Source organism: Polypterus senegalus, chromosome 12 (assembly GCF_016835505.1).
Source record: "Polypterus senegalus isolate Bchr_013 chromosome 12, ASM1683550v1, whole genome shotgun sequence".
NCBI classification, from domain to species: domain Eukaryota; kingdom Metazoa; phylum Chordata; class Cladistia; order Polypteriformes; family Polypteridae; genus Polypterus; species Polypterus senegalus.
Window position 1 is genome coordinate 123,228,663 of NC_053165.1, and position 21,703 is coordinate 123,250,365.

The 21,703-nt window shown below is 37.7% G+C and overlaps 1 protein-coding gene across 1 annotated transcript in view; it reads right to left on the bottom strand.

The window, feature by feature from the left end:
* mfap1 (microfibril associated protein 1) overlaps positions 1 to 17,284 on the bottom strand; it is a 31,319-nt gene extending 14,035 nt beyond the window's left edge. The window contains exons 1-4 of the mRNA XM_039773356.1: positions 17,090 to 17,284; positions 10,321 to 10,537; positions 9,421 to 9,553; positions 8,792 to 8,979 (exon numbers count right to left, since the gene is read on the bottom strand). Coding sequence (XP_039629290.1) covers positions 8,792 to 8,979; positions 9,421 to 9,553; positions 10,321 to 10,537; positions 17,090 to 17,171 — 620 coding nt within the window. The 5' untranslated portion in view covers positions 17,172 to 17,284. The remainder of the gene's footprint in view (positions 1 to 8,791; positions 8,980 to 9,420; positions 9,554 to 10,320; positions 10,538 to 17,089) is intronic.
* Positions 17,285 to 21,703: the final 4,419 nt, after the last annotated feature.

Here is a 21,703-nt window from a genome sequence, read left to right on the forward strand (position 1 = left end):
TATATTAAAAAATGCACAAATATTACACAAAAGCTTCTGTCACTTCCCTTTATATTTTTTTTCTTTCTGAAAATAAAAAAAGACTGGAGAAATAACCAAGCAGTGGATAGGTCAACAAAAATTGTATGATTTCTTCTGATGCATAAATTAAGAGAATCTCTGATCTAATATTCATGTACAGCTGAGGTTCTTAAACATTTTAATGTGGGGACCCAAACTAGAAAATCAGTAACACACTGGGACTAAAGAAGAGTATTACAATAATGACAGTGAATTCATAAAGGGACGATTAACAATTGTGTATAATAAAACAAGTTTTTTTTCCTTTCAAAGTTATTTCTCACATGAATATTACTAAAAGAGAAAAGTGTTAGAACAATACTCCATCTATCAATTTTCCAAACCCCCCTTAACTCTGAGCAAGGTTGCAGACAGCTGATGCCAACACAACCAAGCATAGGGGGCAAGGCAGGAACGACCCCTTGATAGGGCACCAGTCTATTACTGCGTGAACACATTTAGATTTAGAACACACACCAGGGCCAATTTAGAACCAGCAGTCAACCTCATTTGCTTGTCTTTGGACTGTGGGAGGAAACTGAAGCACATGGAGGAAACTCACGTGCACACAGGAAGAATGTGTAATCTTTACACAGAGAGCACCTGGGGCTTAAAACTAAAAAACTATCATTCAAAACAGGGAATAGATTTATGTGGTATATTACTGCTTGGGAGAATACCAAGTAAAACAAAATTAAAAAAGCTTATTGAAAAACACTTGCATTACTTTTATTTTACATGGATAAAAGAATAAATCTAGATGAAGATTTTAGTGAACAGTCCAATTTGAAATGTTTGACTCTACTGACCAATATTGTGCTGAATGTCATCCATGACAGTATCTGATATTCTAAGAATTGTCAGTGGTCCAACAAACACATCCTTCACACTAACAATTGTTGGCCATTTACCAAACTACTTTAAAATAACTGTGATGATAAAGAATCCTTCCTCGCCAAGGAACATTAACCTTAATGCAAAATCTTCTTTGCACCTCTGCTACAGATTTAGATTCAATGTACGCCATAACATCAAACAATAAGGCCCCAATTTCATGATCACTGAAGCTGCATTTAGCGTACAACATTGCCATCACACCATACATACTCCCACCCAATTCACTTGTCTTTCATAACACCCTGAAAATTGTCACCTTCTTGTTCTACATCTGTCATTGTCACTACTACATTTGAATCTAGAAGTTTTATCTGTTCACCTCGCAATCTCCTCTGACATTTCCTTCACTCTCTTCCTCTTTCTTATACATGCCTTTGCAGTCAGTCTTCTTATGCTGACTGTTTAATAGGTTGTGAGATGGAAGGTGGGGAAACACTTATTATATTTTGGTGCTACAAAAAACAAAATCTATCAAGTAGGTGTCAACGCTGTTGTTTCACATAATGATACAATAAATGGTACATGTGTGGACTATCTTTGACTCAGAATTTATAGTTGGACAAACTTGGAAATTTTATTCTTAATCATGAGGTGACTCACCACATACATGTCACATAGTTTAAGAAACAATGTGGTGGTTGGATAATGGATGGATAGATGATTTAGACCACAATTACCTAATGGTTTGGGAGCAGAAAATTACATTTAAATCGCTATGGACTAGCCAAAAATGTACTGTTTGTACCAAAACTGGAAGATTTAGAGGTGCTTAATTCTGGGTGGAAAGGTCCTAGAATTTAAGAGTTTAGAATGTGGGAATAATAAACTATTAAATTTAATATTTGGATGTTTTCCTTTGAAGCCTGCATATGCTGCATTCATAACCAAGTATCAGTTGATCAGACACAAAATAACTCCAAAGTGCCTAAGATTTAGTCCACCAACGGACACTCTGAAGAATTGTGGCTATCAAATAAAAACACCATCAGACACTTGGACATGAACCCAGTATATGCAGACTTAAAGGAAGAACATTCACATATTAAATATGATTTTATGACCAACACCCTCCTAGCCCCACCTTATCATTCCAGCCCTGTCTTCTCATTTGCTACATACTGTCTTCGACTCCTGTGTAATCATTTTCCTCTGATGATGACTCCTGGTGGGGGTTGAAAGTTTAGAAATAAAAAACTTTTAAGATACGTGATCTTCTCACTTTGTGGATTTCTATCTAAAATTATCCAAACTTTATCACAGACCTTCACTTCCACTTTGTTTTATAAATTTTCAGGGAACTACAGTGTCATTTGACAGCCATGTTACTGACTCCTAGAAAACAAGCTACAGCATATTATGCAACGTGTACTTCATAAACAGTTTTTTCTGGAAAACTACAGAAACATTTTGACAATAAGGTTTAGTAATAATTGCTTAAATTGCTTGATGCATCTGATTCTTTAACAGTTGGAACTGTTTAAATCAGGCATGTTTAAAATTTGCCAAAAAGTCTATCACTAAACCATAAGCAACACAGGACAATGAACTTGCACAATTCCACTTTTAATACTAATCTTTGAAATAAACTCCTCTCTGACTTTATCTGTAGTAATGGAAGGCTGTTCTGTCACGCTGCCCCATAATATTTGTTTGAATAAGCTGAAAACATTTAGCTCACTCCTTCCACAGTGCTGAACCCCTATAGTACAGGAATATACCTAGCATCTCCCCCCATAACCTTTAACTAGTAATGACATGTAATTTTTATATCTTGGAAACCAATAACTGCACACTATACAATTTAAGCATTAAAATGTTTTGTGGACTATCAAGAGCGTAACTATAATCTTACTGGCCCTTTAACTGCTTTTGCACACTATCTGGGGTCTGTGACAAATCCATTACCAATTCTAAGCCTTTCTGTTGTAGTTTACTTTTCAGCTCCAAATCTTACTTTCTGTCTTTGGCATTTGACAATAAAGACATTTTGTCATTGATAAGAACCTTCAAACCACATTTGGATGTAAGAGACTTCAATAACTTCAGTGAAAAACAGGTACATTTGATTAAGCAAGAATGACTGGACAGCACAACATGCAAGTCAAATCCCATTATAACGAATACTGAAGTAACAAAATTTGCAAAGTAAAGAATACTTTTTGTGGGCCTGAACAAATGTTCATACAACATTATGTTTAAAGGATTTTTTTATTTTGTATGTAAATTTCAGTATATCTAACATTTTCCGAACAAAAATGGCCACCGGAAACAATAATGCAATACAAAGAAACAGTTAGTGCTGTGCATCTTCTTTTCATAGAGTCTCAGGAACCCTGCAACAGGCTGTCTCTTTCTTGTTAGATTAAGAGAAAGAGAAATAAGTGCAATACCATATAGGAGAATTCTGACTCTGTCCTTCACAGAGTCTCTGCATGGGTAATTGTGACATGTACAGATAATGTACTGTTCTGAATTCATACCTGTATTTCTATAAAAAAAAATGTCAAATTAAATATTTTCTTGCAGTTTAAGAAGCTTTTTTTTTTACACACATATATATATATATATACAGTATATATATATATACATATATACACAGTATATATATATATATATATATATATATATATACAGTATATATATATATATATATATATATATATATATATATATATATATATATATATATATATATATATATATACATATACACATATACATATATATATATATATATACATATACAGTATATATATATATACACATATACAGTATATATATATATACACATATACAGTATATATATATATACATATACAGTATATATACAGTATATATATATATATATATACATACATATACAGTATATATATATATATATATATATATATATATACAGTATATATATATAGTATATATATATAGTATATATATAGTATATATATAGTATATATATATATATACAGCCTCAAAACGTCATTCAGAATAGGAGCTATTAATTCAGCACTCAAGATAGGAGCCACAACATGTGCAATGGTCCCATGAGTTTCATTATAATGAGATTCCACCTGTATATAAAATACTATTCCTTTGGTAAGGCTGCTCTTGATGCCGCAATTTACAAGCAAGAAAATTATAAACTACTTGTAGAATAGAATATTGTTAACCTAGGGGGCTTCACCCCCTTCGCTCTTCACTCGCCAATCCCTTTCCCCCATACCAGCTGCCGCCTCTCCAAAACCCCTCTTAAACAGAGAGAGATTGGGAAACAAAGACTTTTTTTTAATTAACTCCTCTTTGCTCGAGCAGCTGCTAGCGTGCTGCTGCCCTTAGGTGTATTCTGCAATTCGCTTGCCTACCCTCTCCCGCCAGCAGTAGGCACCATTGTGAAGAAGGGGGCCGAGCACTCCCCATGGAAACACGGCCATGGCCACTCCTCCGAAACCCCTCTTAAACGGTGATACATTGGGAAACGAGTAACAGGTGTTTTTATCACCTCCTCTTTGCTCGAGAACCTGCGGTCTTGCTGCTGCTGCGTGACCTGCATTTCGTATGGAGTTGCAAACATTTTAAAGCCTGTACAGCACCTGAATATTCAATCTCTTTTCGCTGTTCCATTATTTCCCTGAGTAATATTTTCAGTCTGTTGACGTGGCCGCTCATCCGAAACCTCTCTTAAATGGTGATACATTAGGAAATAAGTAACAAGTGTTATTTTCACCTCCCGTTTGCTCGAGAAGCTGCTGTCTTGTTGCAAGTCACAAGATCTATATTTCGTGTGGAGTTGCAAACCTTTAAAGCCTGTACATCACCTGAATATTCGATCTGTTTTCGCTGTTCTGTTATTTCCATCCATCCATTATCCAACCCATTATATCCTAACTACAGGGTCACGGTGATCTACTGGAGCCAATCCCAGCCAACACAGGGTGCAAGGCAGGAAACAAACCCGGGGCGGACGCCAGCCCACTGCAGGGCACACACCCTCACACATCAAGCACACACTAGGGACAATTTTGGATCGCCAATGCACCTAACCTGCATATCTTTGGACTGTGGGAGGTAACCCACACAGACACGGGGAAAACATGAAAACTCTATGCAGGGTGGACCCGGGAAGCAAACCCAGGTCTCCTTACTGCGAGGCACTGTGCTGTCCATTCCGTTATTGAGAGTAATATTTTCAGGTTGTTGACGTGGCCGCTCCTCTGAAACCCCTCTTAAATGGTGATACATTGGGAAACAAGTAACTGATGTTTTTTTTTCTAAATCCTCTTTGCTCAAGAAGCTGTTGGCTTGCTGCTCCTGCGTTCCTCGTGATCTGCATTTCGTTTGGAGCTTCGAACGTTTAAAAGCCTGTACAGCACCTATATATTCAATCTCTTTTCGCTGTCAAACCAAGGTAATATTTTCTGATTGTTTGCGCTAATGTGATCTTTACTCTCATTCTTGGAGACTTTTGATTATCCCAACTTCCATTATCTCTAACCCGCTCTGCATGTGTATTATTGGACTTACATCTGAAGTATGATGTCACTTGACTGTCTCGTGGGACCTGAAAGTGCCTGCCTCTCTTCAAAAGATCACATCTCATCCCCAGGGAAAAAATCTTGTCACAAGTGTTTTTTAATAATATAGAGATAATTTATATATATATATATATATATATATATATATATATATATATATATATATATATATATATATTTTTTTTTAAATATCACGCACATACATATACAGTGGGTACGGAAAGTATTCAGACCCCCTTCAATTTTTCACTCTTTGTTATATTGCAGCCATTTGCTAAAATCATTTAAATTAATTTTTTCCTCATTAATGTACACACAGCACCCCATATTGACAGACAAAAAAATAATTTTTTAAATTGTTGCAGATTTATTAAAAAAGAAAAACTGAAATATTTCATGGTCCTAAGTATTCAGACCCTTTGCTCAGTATTTAGTAGAAGCACCCTTTTGAGCTAATACAGCCATGAGTCTTCTTGGGAAAGATGCAACAAGTTTTTCACACCTGAATTTGGGTATCCTCTGCCATTCCTCCTTGCAGATCCTCTCCAGTTCTGTCAGGTTGGATGGTAAACGTTGGTGGACAGCCATTTTTAGGTCTCTCCAGGGATGCTCAATTGGGTTTAAGTCAGGGCTCTGGCTGGGCCATTCAATAACAGTCACAGAGTTGTTGTGAAGCCACTCCTTCGTTATTTTAGCTGTGTGCTTAGGGTCATTGTCTTTTTGGAAGGTAAACCTTCGGGCCAGACTGAGGTCCTTAGCACTCTGGAGAAGGTTTTTGTCCAGGATATCCCTGTACTTGGCCACATTCATCTTTCCTCGATTGCAACCAGTCGTACTGTCCCTGCAGCTGAAAAACACCCCCACAGCATGATGCTGCCACCGCCATGCTTCACTGTGGGGACTGTATTGGACAACTGATGAGCAGTGCCTGGTTGTCTCCACACATACCACTTAGAATTAAGGCCAAAAAGTTCTATCTTGGTCTCATCAGACCAGAGAATCTTATTTCTCACCATCTCAGAGTCCTTCAGGTGTCTTTTAGCAAACTCCATGCGGGCTGTCATGTGTCAGGCACTGAGGAGAGGCTTCCGACAGGCCACTCTGCCATAAAGCCGTGACTGGTGGAGGGCTGCAGTGATGGTTGACTTTCTACAACTTTCTCCTATCTCCTGACTGCATCTCTGGAGCTCAGCCAAAGTGATCTTTGGGTTCTTCTTTACCTCTCTCACCAAGGCTCTTCTCCCCCGGTAGCTCAGGTTGGCCGGATGGCCAGCTCTAGGAAGGGTTCTGGTCGTCCCAAACGCCTTCCATTTAAGGATTATGGAGGCCACTGTGCTCTTAAGAACCTTAAGTGCAGCAGAAATTTTTTTTTAACCTTGGCCAGATCTGTGCCTTGCCACAATTCTGTCTCTGAGCTCTTCAGGCAGTTTCTTTGACCTCATAATTCTCATTTGCTCTGACATGCATTGTGAGCTGTAAGGTCTTATATAGACAGGTGTGTGGCTTTCCTAATCAAGTCCAATCAGTATAATCAAACACAGCTGGACTCAAATGAAGGTGATCTCAAGGATGATCAGAAGAAATGGAAAGCACCCGAGTTAAATATATGAGTGTCACAGCAAAGGGTCTGAATACTTAGGACCATGTGATATTTCAGTTTTTCTTTTTTAATAAATCTGCAACAATTTCAAAAATTCTTTTTTTTTGTCTGTCAATATGGGGTGCTGTGTGTACATTAATGAGGAAAAAAAATTAATTTAAATGATTTTAGCAAATGGCTGCAATATAACAAAGAGTGAAAAATTGAAGGGGGTCTGAATACTTTCCGTACCCAGTGTATGTATATCTCCTTACTTAACAATGCACATTTTGGTAATACGTTAATACATACGTGGTTTTCCATGACTGTGGAAAACAAAAAACATATGTATACTAAACATCATCCTAATGTCTAAGCTTCATTGTGGTATAGCGGGTCCACGGCTTCTGAAAAAAAAAGGTCGGGTTTTTAAATCCGTATAGCCGTGTCATTCTCAGTGGGCGCAATTGCACGACCGCGGGGAATTAATGTGGTGATTGGAGCGAGTCACACCTGCACGTGTGGGTGCGGTCGTTCTTGTTTGCCTCATTGGCTTCCTGCGGTGTGTAATTAAGACGCTGTGCCCACGGAGGTAGAGTTGTATGTATATAAAAACGTAGGTACACAGGGAGGGGGGTGGGTGGGGGCTTGGGATAAATCATGAAAAAAGAGAGATTGAGCAAGTAAAAATGAGGTTAAAAGTCGGGAATAGTCAGTCTAGGTGGGAGGATCTGGCGACCTATAAAGGAGACACCACAAGCTGGGGCCCCGCTAAGGAGTGTTTGGCCAATGCGCTCTGGGGCTAGTTTGCCCTAGTGACAACTAGCGAGTGGGGTGAGCAGGAGAGGTGTCATCCCGTTGGATCTGAGGAGCGACTACGGGTGTGCAAAAGACCACGGGAGGAGAGCCAACCTCGTCGGTCTGGCAGTGACGTCCATTTCGAGGCCAAGACGGAGGTTGACAGAAGGAGCTCGTGGCTGTTGGGTCTCCGCGGCTGCGAGTAATGGTGAGCCGAGGAGAGAGTGATGGAGGTGGGCCAGAGAATAACATGGGAGTGAGAGACTGCATTTTTTTTTAAGTTTTTTTTTTAACTTCTACATTTTTAACCTCAGATTTTAAAGGGTTTATTTATTGTTGTTTTTTTTTAACCCCACTGGACACTTGTTTTTATGGATTTATTTATGGAACTTGAAGCACTGCACTTTTTGTTTTTGATTGTTTTTAATTAAGCACTTTTTCACTTTTGGAATATATCCCCTGGCTTTGAGAGATTTGTCCCCATTTGTCAGCTCAACTCGGTGACATTATTGACGGTGTTAGGTTCAGGGTTCCCAAATGGACAAGGACAGCATGGAAGAGAACCCACATCATCACATTCATCCAACTTAAAAAAAAAACACACACACACTAGAAATTTACTCCATTCTAATAAATGAGTGGTACCTTACAAGTGACAATTCCAGCTCTTTCCTGCAGTTAAATTATGCCCAAAACAACTTTGATGATGGAGACCTTGTGGAAAAATGTAACTTAAATCCACAATCCTCTTTTAGATATGAAGATAGAACTCTAAAAGTTAATCATTGCTTGTGAGTACCTCACCCCTATTTTTTATTTTACTTTACGTTTTATACAGAGGTGGTTTAGCCAATTCAACTTAAATCTATAGTATCTGTGCATACATAACATAAATTCCAAGTTAAATGAAAAAGAACTACTTGCTTACTTTCTGATAAACACTGGCTTTAGACGGGGCTCAGTTTCATCCTCACTATCTGTGTACTCCTCATACTCAGACTCTGATTCAGATTCATCTCCAGACTTGCCCTCTTCCTCTACTTCCATTATTTCCAGTTCTTCATTCTTTCTTTCCTGTGCACGCTGGCGCATCATTGCACGTCGCCGTTCAATTTCCTTTGGATGAGGGCAAACATATATATTTTAATAAAGAATAAGTGAGCCTAAATAAACGAGTATTCAAATATATTAATCTCACTTGAATTTTCTGCAGCAGTAACAACTAGGTAAGCAACATTCTATCATCCACAAAGATACAATACTGAAGTATCAAGTAATGTGTTCACAAAAATCAGACAAATACAATTTTTCCAAAATTAAAGACAGACAAAAACAAGGTTGTTTTAAAATACAAAAAAAAATACTGTTCTTCAGAAATATGAAAAGTTTTACCAAGTAAAAAGGTAAGCTTTCAAACTTCCAGCAAAAATACATGTAGTGAAAAACATACCAAATACACAATATTGCATTTTAGCATTCTATACTTGAGTCATTTTCTGTACAACTATTGTGTTTACATTACTTAAATTATAACAGTTTTATATATCCACTTCTTACCTCATCATCCACCTCCTCTTCTTCCTCTTCCTCACTACTATCTTCTCGGTCTGGATGCCAACCTCCTTCTTCTGACTCAGAGCCACTCTCCACAACCACTTCTGGTTCTGCAATTTGCCTGTGTCTTGCTAACCTACATAGGTACATAAATTATAATATGCATTACACCAATGTTTATGTATGTATTCATCATTTTTATATCATAGTCTTTCAGAGCATATATATAATATATACAGCACATTTGGAGATAGCTATCAGCAAGTCTGGCTTAAATGAGGGTGGGGACAACTAGACAGTTGACCGAGTGTGACATTTCTTAATTAATCCAATACCTCATTAAGGCAGTACTCAGAAAATGGGCAAGCATTAAACAGCAAAGAACAATGGAGAACTTGACAACATGGTCCAAACAGCAGCAAGTCTGTGGTTATGATGTATAAAACTTCTATGGCTGAAAAATACCAAAAAATACCTGGGAAAAATAAATGCATGTCACGTTTACAGAGACACAATACACCTGTAAAAAAATAACCTATTGTAAGGAAAAATCATTTTGCAAAACTAAATTATACTTTGGCATTTGTAGACATCACTGGGCTAGTGGTAAATATGAACTGTGCATTGTCATGGGCTGTATGTTGGCTCACAGTTACAATGATATGGTTGGAGTCAATGTTAAATTGAACAAATTGGAAGGTACTCTTGCAAAAAGAGGAACTATAAAATATGAATGAGAACTAAATGCTGTGGGCGTAGTTTTTTCAGCAGCAGATTGTGTTACTATTCACTACAACATTTGTAGCGAGTTGTCCCCACATATGCATTCTCAGCTCGAGAAAATGTATAAACTTCCCAAATTAATTTGGCTAAAAAGTGCCAAATCTGGTTTCTTCCTCATACCTTTCCTCCACATCTTCATTAACACGGTTAAGTAGACGCTTAAGACGAGGATCTGAGACCTCTTCCTCCTCCACTTCAGCCTCAGGTTCAGCCTCTTTCCCTTTCTTCATAAACTGGAAGTCATCTTCCTCTTCATCTGAAGACTCCATTGGAGCATAATCAGGGCGCTTTCCAGAGACATAGCGCTTCACTTTAACCTTCTCCATCGAAATCTCACCTACAGGTGAATGCAGAAATATGTTTAGCTGAGGAATCTCCTTAGAGATTCATGATTTATTCAAACCACTGTAAAGAGTTGCCCCTTCTGGCAAGAGCACCACAAGAATAAAACAGGGCAGATTTAAGCCTCACATCAGACCTCCAGAAAAGTCAGTAAGCCACAATTGGAGCAGGAAAAGGTTTTTCATTTTCCAAGAGGATCTCTTCCTATTACACCACAATTTACAGAACTTTATCTTCGAAGACATGGAAAAAATGTGTGTCTATATCAGCACTAAAGTAAACAAATCACCTAATACTAAAGCAAATTAAAATATTTTAGTGCAGTTTATTCAAGCACATTTTTACAATACTTTTCCAGAAGTACTACATGTGCTTCTTTGGCATCATCCAATGTAGCATGTGCACCTAACCTTTGGCATTTAAACAAGCAAAAAATGTACAGTGAATAAAAGAAATATGGAGAATGACATTAGGACCCTAAAAATTTTAAACGAAACCTAATTTGGAAAGTCTTGGTTTATGGAGATCATTTGGTCATCACTTATCTGGTCTTGAGTCCTCTGGCCCCAATGTAATGAATCAGTGGCCAAAAAGGCAGCATCACCAACTCAGAATGAATATTTCAGAATGACATCTTAAGACATCAAAAGGTACCTAGCGTCCAGATCAACAATCTGCTCAGCAGAAAATGTTAAACAGGCAAAACAAAGGGTTTTATTTTATCAAATCTTTGATACAAAAAGCTGCTAATATGAAATATGGCCCTGTATCATGTATTGTATGACATTACATATTAGATGACGGAAATGAAAAACATCTTTTGTCGAAACAGGGAATTTAAAAATCTGACTGAAAAATAAGAACTAGGATATAACATGACAGACTGACTGTACTTGGAAGAATTGCTAGCTCATAACATAAACATCACTGTACATGAAGATGGGCACGGAATGAAGAATAAGTGTTTCACACTTGCACTTTATTTAACGAGTGGCATCCTTAGAAGAGCATGTCGAATGGAAACATTGTTTCATGACAACAATAATGCATCGACAGGTTTATTTTCAGTTCAAGCTCCATTGGAATCAGCACAGCACAAAATTTACAATCATATTGTATTAGTTCTAATGATATACACGGTATACTCATACACTACTGAGAACAGCAATTAAGCCTAAGTTACTTCAGCTATCATGAGCCATGAACATGAGAAATAGGCCAGGTTTATACTTCACGCGACACATGCTCCAGTGAATGCTCCTGCTAAACAAACATTGTACTGTTTATACTTGCGCGTGTACTTTACATAAATCTGGAGAAATCCACCAGGTGGCAGTTAGGGATATTATCACGGTGAGAACAAATTCGGCGTTGCTGTGTTGTGAATTGCCTGGAACACCCATTAAATTCTGTGACACCTTACCACAATATCTCTGAAAAGGATGTTTAATGATTAAATCTATCAATCCAGTGATGTGTCCATTCCAGCAACCATTGGGCACAAAGCAGAAACAATCCCTGGACGGGGCTTCACCTCATCGCAAGGTGAATACAAGCACTCACATACACTAGCGTCATTTCAGTGTCACCAAATCTGCATGTCTTTGAATGGAAACCAGAGCACACTGAGGAAACCCAGCAGGAAAACATGTAAACTCCAGGCAAGGAATACCAGCGACATGAGTCACTGCAAGACAGCAACACTACCACTCTGCCATTGTGTCACCCCCATGTGTGTAATTATTAACAGTATTCATTATTTAAACTAAATTAACGATTTATCTGTAAAATGTAACATGAAAGTGATATCAAGTATAAATCTAAGGAATCTAAATGTGCATAGAGTTGGAATATCATACATTTAATGTGTTCTGTGTGGTGATCTACATATTGCTGTTTGCCTCTGCTGTCAGGTCAGGAGGAAGACCCAGAAAAAAAGAAGGCACAAAAGAAGGTATGTGAGACTTTTAAAATGTATCGTGTCAATACGATTGGGAATACGCAATCCTTCAATATAAAAGGACCATGACTGCATCTGTATGTCGGCATTTTGCTTCACCACATCGAACCATTCATCAAACATCGAAGCACGCACATCGATCCCATAGGATCCACAAAGCGGCTTTCTGTCACATGTAGATAATAAACAGAGACACTGACGTCATGTTCCAACTTTTATCACACTGCACCCCCTGACTTTTTGCTGGTACTGCAACTCAAGCACGCGTCGTGTTAAATTTTGAGGACCTGCTCAGAGGACGCATCAAATGAACGCTGGGAACACAGGGCAGCCATGATGCATGCGCATCCGCGTTCTAAGCGTGAAGCATAAACGAGCCCATAGTACTCGACACATTGATACACCTTTCACTGATACTGATTCAAAAACAAGAGTACATTATAACAATGAGGAATTATACAACATTGAATACTGGACTTCTGTCAGTCCTCTAGCATCGTGAAGACAGAAAGCAGTCCCTGCCACATCTGTAGTAAGCAATCATTTCAATTGCGGGTCACACTGTCAGAGTGGAGAGGTCTCAGCTTCAAAGATATGTAGACTGTTTATGTTCTCATTTTTCTTAAAGGGAAATATAACAAGTTCTTCATACATCCAGTCAGGATTCACAGTTAATGGGCTAGTAAGGCATTCAAGCAGGATAAAAGAGCAGCTATTGCTGGAATACTGTTTGATGTTAACTGAGAAAACAAAAAGGTTCATTTTAAATTTGGATGGTTTTGACATGCAGTAACTTTAGATTATAGTTATATAGGGTGAAATTCTTACTTGGATGCAGAAATTAACTTGCAACACATTATTTTATTGCAATGCAAATATTTTATTTTAATATTAAAGCAGTCTGCAGATTGACTGAACATAGGCAGAGTCGAATGCATGATTAATGAAGAAGCTGAATACATGATTGACAGAGGACTGTCACACAGTAAACTCAATACATCCCCTAAACCCCAGAATTATTCATAACACATCTTAAAAGCCCAGGAAGTTCCAAGAATGCAAGAAGAGACTTTGGAGTAAGGTTAAAATAAAAGCCTCAACAAAAGATAAGTGGTTTTTAATGAATTACAGGGAAAGACCAAAAACTGAAAGCAGAAGACAATGGGGGACAAGAATAGCCATGGCTAACTATCATTTGGTGTCTGCTACTTTGTGTGTCCTTTCCTATGGTGATAACAGTGGGAAGGTGCTAATTCTCAGAGTACAATGTTTCATTGTTAAATAAATGCACCTGTTCTTAGGCTTAATTGTCACTCTGGCGTGTACATTTCCATCTCAGTCTTCAGTCATTGTTCATTAAAATATTTAAGATTATTTTAATACAAAAAAATAATATTGATCAATCTTGAGGAATCAGACAGCATCTCTGTAATATATAAAAACATTTTAAAGTCCTTCCCTTTCAAAGATCCCAGAGTACAGTGGGAAAAGGATCTCCAACTCATAATCTCAGAAAAGGAGTGGAAGGTAGCAATGCACAGAATTCATTCAGCCTCCATATGTGCAAAGAATATAATTATTCAACTTAAAATTATATATTGAGCACATTTGTCTCGTTTAAAATTGTCCAAAATGTTTCCAGTGCAAAATCCAACCGGTGAACATCGCAATCAAGTTCTAGACTCATTGGGCCATATGTTTTAGGCGTTCACCAAATTGACATCATTTTGGACCAAAATCTTTAAATGCCTTTCAGATGGCATTGGTGTCACAATCCCTTCTAATCCATTAACAGCTGTGTTTAGTGTACTCCCAGATGAGCTTAAAGTGGAGAAGGACAAACAAATTGCCTTTTCTACACTATTGAAAATTCTCTCCCCTCTTTTTATTCTATTTATTTTTATTAATATACTAATTTATCTATTTACTTATTTTTACTAGTTTAAAGTCTTAACTCTGTTGGCCTAGCTCTCTTTCTCATGGTTGGGGGTTGATTTGTTTCAAACATAGTTTTGTTAAAGACTTGCTTGCATAGAATGTTATTTGATTTTAATAAAAACAATGAAATGCTTAAAAAAATACGTAAAAACTTAAAGGACAGGTTCGATATTTTTCAAGTTGAAGTTATTTCTTCACAAACATGGTGTATATGCAAATTGTGTTCTAAATTTAAGCACTTTCCATAAATTTAAAGATAGTAACTTGTACTTATTGGCGCTTTATAATGAAGGGCATGGGGCAGAGAAGAAAAGCTTAAGAACTTACCAAATACATTCATTTTTCAAGCCAAGATATTTGACAATTATTAATCCAAGCTTTCCATGTTTCTGATGCAGGTTTATGACAATAAGAGGAATATGGAAATAATCATTTTATTGAATTTTCCTGGTACTATTTTTCTCATGGTAAGGATACGTTTTCCATTCGCTTGTGCAAATTCTCACACAAATATGGACCAAAACAAAAACAACCACATGGCATGAAAAGTGATGTGGTCCGTCAGGAGGAAACCACCAACCAGGGGACGAGAGGTTGTTGTACAGGAAGACTAAGTGCTAAGCTATCATGCACAGGTGAACTGATCACTAAAAGGCATGAAGTTTAAGAAGGCACCTTTAATATTTTAAGCAAGATTACATTTTTACTTCCATCATTCACATGCACAGATTTTCAATGACGTTTAGGTTGGGGGACTTTGAGGGCCATTACAAAACTGTCAGCTTATGACTCCTGAGGTATAATATTGTAGATTTTGAGGTGTGTTTCGTATCATTGTATTGTTATAGGACCCATCATCTTTTTAGTATCAAGCTTTTTAACAGATGGTGTGATGTTTGCTTCCACAATTTGCTGGTATTTATTTGAATCAATTCTTCCCTCTACCCATGATATGTTCCCTGTGTCACTGACTGCAACCCAAGCCCAAAGCATGATCAATCCACCCCCATGCTTAATAGTTGGAGAAGTGTTCTTTTCCTGGAATGTGGCACCCTTTTTACTCAAAACACACCTTTGCCCACTGTGGCCAAAATTGAATGTCCATTTTGACTTCATTGGTTCACAGGTCTGGCTTCCAAAATGCATCAGGCTTGTTTAGATGTTTATTTACAAACTTCAGGTGCTGAATTTTGTGGCTAGTATGCAGGAAAAGTTTTCTTCTGCCGACTCTACCATGAAGTTCATATTTATTCAGGAGTTGCTGCACAGTAGAACAGTGCGCCACCACTTCAGAGTCTGCTAAATCTCCCTGAAGGTCTTTTGCAGTCAAACATAGGTTTTTATTTGCCTTTCTAGCAATCCAACAAGCAGCTCTTTCAGAAGGTTTTGTCTTCCAACTCTCAATTTGACCTCCACTTTTCCTGTTTTTTTGACATTTCTTAATAACAATACAAACTGAGAAAACAGTTACCTGCAAAAGCTATGCTCTCTTCTTGTTGCCTTCTCCTACTTTATGAGCATCACTTAATTTATTTTTCAGAGGCTAGACAGCTACTAATTGTTTGGACAAGGTTTGAGAATTCAGAGAATTTGTATAGCTTTACACTTTGTATCACCTGCAGTTTACTAACAATGACTGAGAACAAAAGCCATAGCCCTAACAAGCTAATTAAAGTCTGAGACCTTGGTTAAAATTATCTGAAATCTCACATATCTTGGGCTGAACCAAACTTTTGTATGGTGCTCCTTTCCTTTCTTCACTGTACAATTGTATAAAACAAAAACAACACACTAATCTTGCATAAAATGCTGAAAAGAAATGTGTCACGTTTATGCCTTTTGGTGATCAGTTCATCTTTGTTCCCCTAACAATTCACAGTAACAAGACATTTTAAACAAAGATGCCCAAACTTTTGGCCACTGTATGTATATTTTTCTTTCATGGTTCAAAGTAGTATCTCAAGTTCTTTGGTGTCATTATACATGTGATATAATGTCTAGTAATATGATGAAACTGAAAATTCAAGGTGAATGAGTACTGCAATCACATTTTTAGTGTAAGTGCCTTTCAAAAACAGTACAGTGTGGTGGGGTACACTATATCTGTTAAAAACGAGCTGCATTTTTATTTTAATACATTTATACAACGACTTTTTATTTAAGAAGTTTTCTATGACAATATTTACACTTTATGCATCAAAGTTGGGAAAGCTTTTCAGTGGATTTGGTGATAGCACCTTACTGTTTTAATAGTAAAAGTAGTAAAAGTAACATAAAATTCTCAAACCGCGTAATCCAGTTCTGGTTCGCGTATTGACAAGTATTTTCTAGTTTGCCAAATGAAGAACTCGCGAATTCCATAAAATCAGTGAACAGGGAAAACCCTACGACACTGGATCCATGCGGCACGGTGATGCTCACTAAGCATATCAAGCACAGTGCTAAAACTCCTGTTCTTTGGAACTAAACACCACAGAGTGTGCCTGCAACCACTAGCCCACAAACAAAGTTTGTACCAAATATATGCATCGTTGGTATTCTGCGCTCATTTACGTGACGTATGGACTAACATTCAGAGAGCAATCCAACTACTCTATCACCTCCAACATTGACGATACGGCCTCCATAACCACACAAAAGTTTCATTACCTTTTTCATTGCGAACAGGTACGGCTCCCGCCGTCGATTGGATCGGTGGCTGCTTAATATTTAGCGAATTGGTCACCGACATGATTGTCTTGAATAAAACACCAGACGATACCCGAAAAACTACAAGTATGTATGAAAGTATACAGCAAATTCCACCAACACCAAACCACAACTTCGAGTGGGAAATACCGGAAGTACTCTTTTCCACGTGATCGTAATAACCTGACGCATTTTCCCCGAGTAAGTGTTACTACTGCCAACTAATGTTTGGAAGGAGTATTGTACTTCAAGAGCACATTTAAATTATGCAGAAAATACCTCCCGTAGATTTGTTAAGTGAATTAAAAGGATTTCAGAATGTATGAATTGATGGGTGAAGACTTGAGATAATGCGCAAGAAAAACAGGCTGCTTTTAAATAGCCATTTGCGTAAATTGGTTGCAGATTAAAGTAACGAATGACATCAGAGCACTCCTGTTGATTCTTGTATTTTTTATTATATAGGAATTATATGTTTTGAATTATATTGGAAGACTTGAACTGCCACATTATCATGAGAAAATTTAGTTTTCTGCCACATACAGAAATAAAGCAACAGTAAAGATTAAAACAAATGGTAAGTAAATATTACTCAATAAGGCAGCAGGATTTACCTTGGGCAGAAGGCAAGCTAACAGAGGCACAGTGTGATGCTCTGGGCAATGTTGTACTGGGAAACTTTGGGTACTCATGTGATTGTTACATTGACACATAACATCTAACTATGATTGTTACACACCAACAAAGACGTCACATACACCCTTTCATGACAATAGTATTCCCTGTTTTTGTAAAGTATTAATTTCCCCTTGGAAATAGTGAATATCTATCTATCTATCTATCTATCTATCTATCTATCTATCTATCTATCTATCTTTGACAGACAACAAGTCCTTCTCAAAGAGTCACCAGACTAAAAAGAAAGAAAACTAAAAAGAAAGAAAAAGAAAAACTTTTGACTTGGCTGTTACAGTCACATTGTGGCATTATACAGATATTTGCTGTGCTAAGACGATTTTAAATCTATGTAATCAATTAAGACCTCAGCTTTAACATTTGCATTGCACTATGTATTGGAATGTATTTTGTAAAACATGTAGTAATAAGCCTCAGTTAGGAGACCCAGGTTCACTTCCGGGTCCTCCCTGCGTGGAGTTTGCATGTTCTCCCGTGTCTCGCGTGGGTTTCCTCCGGGCGCTCCGGTTTCCTCCCACAATCCAAAGACATGCAGGTTAGGTGGATTGGCGATTCTACATTGGCCCTAGTGTGTGCTTGGTGTGTGGGTGTGTTTGTGTGTGTCCTGCGGTGGGTTGGCACCCTGCCCAGGACTCCCAAGAACCTTAAGCAGTGCACCACATCCACTCCCTGAATAGTGACTGGTCATAGAAGCTCTTTGGTGAGGTGAAAGACCTTGGTTTTGCTGAAGTTAAGTTGCAGACAATTCTCTATGCACAAAGAAACAATGGTCTCCACTTGACTCCTACACTCTGTCTCATCACCTTTATCAATACACCCCATAAGTGCAGAATCATCAGAATGTTTTACATGTGACATGACCTGCTGTTATATTTATAGTTTGAGGTGTACAGGGTGAAGAAAAAGGTGACACCTGCATATCTATGAGCTTACTTCTTAACAAGGATGGCTGGATGGTATTGATTGCACTGGAGAAATAAAAAAACATAATGTTCACAATTGTATCTTCAACTCCAATTTTTGCCTGATACGCCAACTGATGTGGGCCCAGGTGGCATACCACAAGAAGACTCACATACGCTGGGATTTGTCTGTGAAAGGTTTACACTCAGTGGTGGCACAGTGGCACAGTGGATAGCGCTGCTGCCTCGCAGTTAGGAGACCCAGGTTCACTTAGATAGATAGATAGATAGATAGATAGATAGATAGATAGATAGATAGATAGATAGATAGATAGATAGATAGATAGATAGATAGATAGATAGATAGATACTTTATTAATCCCAGGGGGAAATTCACATTCAAATTCCCAGGTCCTCTCTGCGTGGAGTTTGCATGTTCTCCCCTTGTCTGCATGGGTTTCCTCCAGGTACTCCAGTTTCCTCCCACAGTCCAAAGACATGCAGGTTAGGTGCATTGGTGATTCTAAATTGTCCCTAGTGTGTGCTTGGTGTGTGTGTGTATGTGTGCCCTGTGGTGGGCTGGTGCCCTGCCCAGGGTTTGTTTCCTGCCTTACACACTTTGTTGGCTGGGATTGGCTCCAGCAGACCCCCGTGACCCTGTAGTTAGGATATAGCGGGTTGGATAATGGATGGATGGAGGTTTACACTCCCATGTTCTTTGACCTGCCTTTCAAGGTCAAGTAGGGCAAAACATGTGTCATGTATTTTTTGTATTATTTGGCAGGTACTATATATCATATATTTGTAAGTTTTAGTAATTATCCATCCATCCATTATCCAACCCACTATATCCTAACTACAGGGTCACGTGGATCTGCTGGAGCTAATCCCAGCCAACACAGGGCGCAAGGCTGGAAACAAACCCCGAGTAGGGTGCCAGCCCAACGCAGGGCATTTTGTAATTATGTTATTGCTAAAACAAAGTTATGCAAATTAATTTTGCATCACAAAGAGCGGACTGTAGATTCAATAGGTTTTAAAATAATATTTGTTTAATGTCAGCAGACGCCTATAGGTATATCTTGTTAAAAGATGCTTATATTTTGTGATCATTTGTATGGAACAAACTGCATTTTTGAATTCTAATTTTTTAAAGCAAATTTAAATGGTATAAATGAAACAACAAATACTACTTTCTCCATTGTACAATTTACTTTACTAACAACATTGATAGTTTTAGTGTAATTAGTATTAGTATTAATTAGTATTAATTTTTATTAAAACTAGGGGGCTTCGCTTGACAGTACCACCAAACCAACCCATTCCGCGCTATGCACCACTCACTTCTTGTCTCTGCTGCTCACGTATGTGGATTTCACATTCACCAAACAACAAATCTTATAATTCTTGAGGATATGCCTCTTCATTGGGAAGAAACACTACTTCTTCCTGATGGCAACATGAATTAGACAATCTACAAGTCTCCGACTTTAAGTTTTAATCAAACAATATATTCAATCTCTTTTCGCTGTTCTGTTATTCACCGAGTAATAATTTCCATCTGTTTACGCTAATGCAATTTTTACTATAATTTTTTTGAGACTTTCAAATTTTAGCACTTTCATTATCTCTAACCTGCTCTGCATGTGTATCGCACCAATGTTTTTGAATTCTTTACAACGTTCTGCTTTGTCATCTACTCTTTGTCTTTTATTTTACGGCCCTGGGCGTGGTTAAATCTCTTGGCACAAAGTATTTCTCTGAAAAAGTCACATCTCGTTCCAGGATTTTTTTTATTATAATAGAGAGATGCTTTACCACACTTACTATTGTAATTTCTTAATTGACCCAAAACACAGAAAGTAGGAAGTAATGGCTCATTTAATTAGGCTAGGTGTCCTTTTAGAAGCCAGGGGGTAGCAGCTATTGATAGTATCTGGTAGAATTTCTGCTGATGCGACAGTACCTTCTGCCAGATGGAAGTGGCACAAACAGACCATGGGAGGAGTGGGAGCAGTCCTTCACAATTCTATAAGCTTTACAAAGATGACTTCAATGGAGGGCATTGTAAGACCTTATAGTCAGAGACACTGCAGTTCCCAAACCAGACAGTGTAGGTACTGGTTCAAACGGTCTTGATGGTGCCCCTGTAGAATGTTGTGAGAATGGGGTGAGGTAATCTTGCCTTCTATAGCCACGGAAGGAGGTGGAAACACTACTGCATCTTCTTAGCTATACAGGGCAGCTACCTGGTGCACACCAAGGGATTTGGTGCTCTTGATCAGTTCCACCACAAAACTCTCGATGTGCAGTGGGGAGTGCACAGCTTGGGACTTCTTGAAATCAACAACTATCTTTTGTTTTGTCCACAGTAAGATACAAGTTGTGTGCACTTGCGCCACTCCGACAGTCATTGTATTTCCATTCTGTAAGCTGATCCATCTCCATTACTGAAGAGACCTACCACCATTGTATCATCCCCGAATTAATGATGATGTTAGAGCTGTGTGCATATATTCTAATATGTTTGAGACTAACTAGCAATCTGTGCAAAACACATTTTTCTGCCTCTTCTTTCATAAAGTCCCTAAAATTATTTTGGAACAACATATTTTTCCACCTTATATATTAAAGTTTTAAACACTGCTTAAAATATTAAATTAACATGCCAATGTATTGTGAATAAAAATAAAATCTTCCATTATCAATGCAGTTATGCAAAATTAGCATTCTATTCTTATTCTGTATAAATAAGCACCAATGTAAATTTTGCTTGAAATGTTAGGATTGGCTCTTCCATACATAGAAGTTGTTATTTCACATTAAAAATAGATACTTTTGTCATGACATAAAGAAAGGATGGAGGAAAAAAATCAATGTAACATACAGTATATATCTTGTATACTTGTATATTGTCAATTATAATAGTCTTATTTTTCAAGTTGAAGTTATTTCTTCACAAACATGGTGTATATGC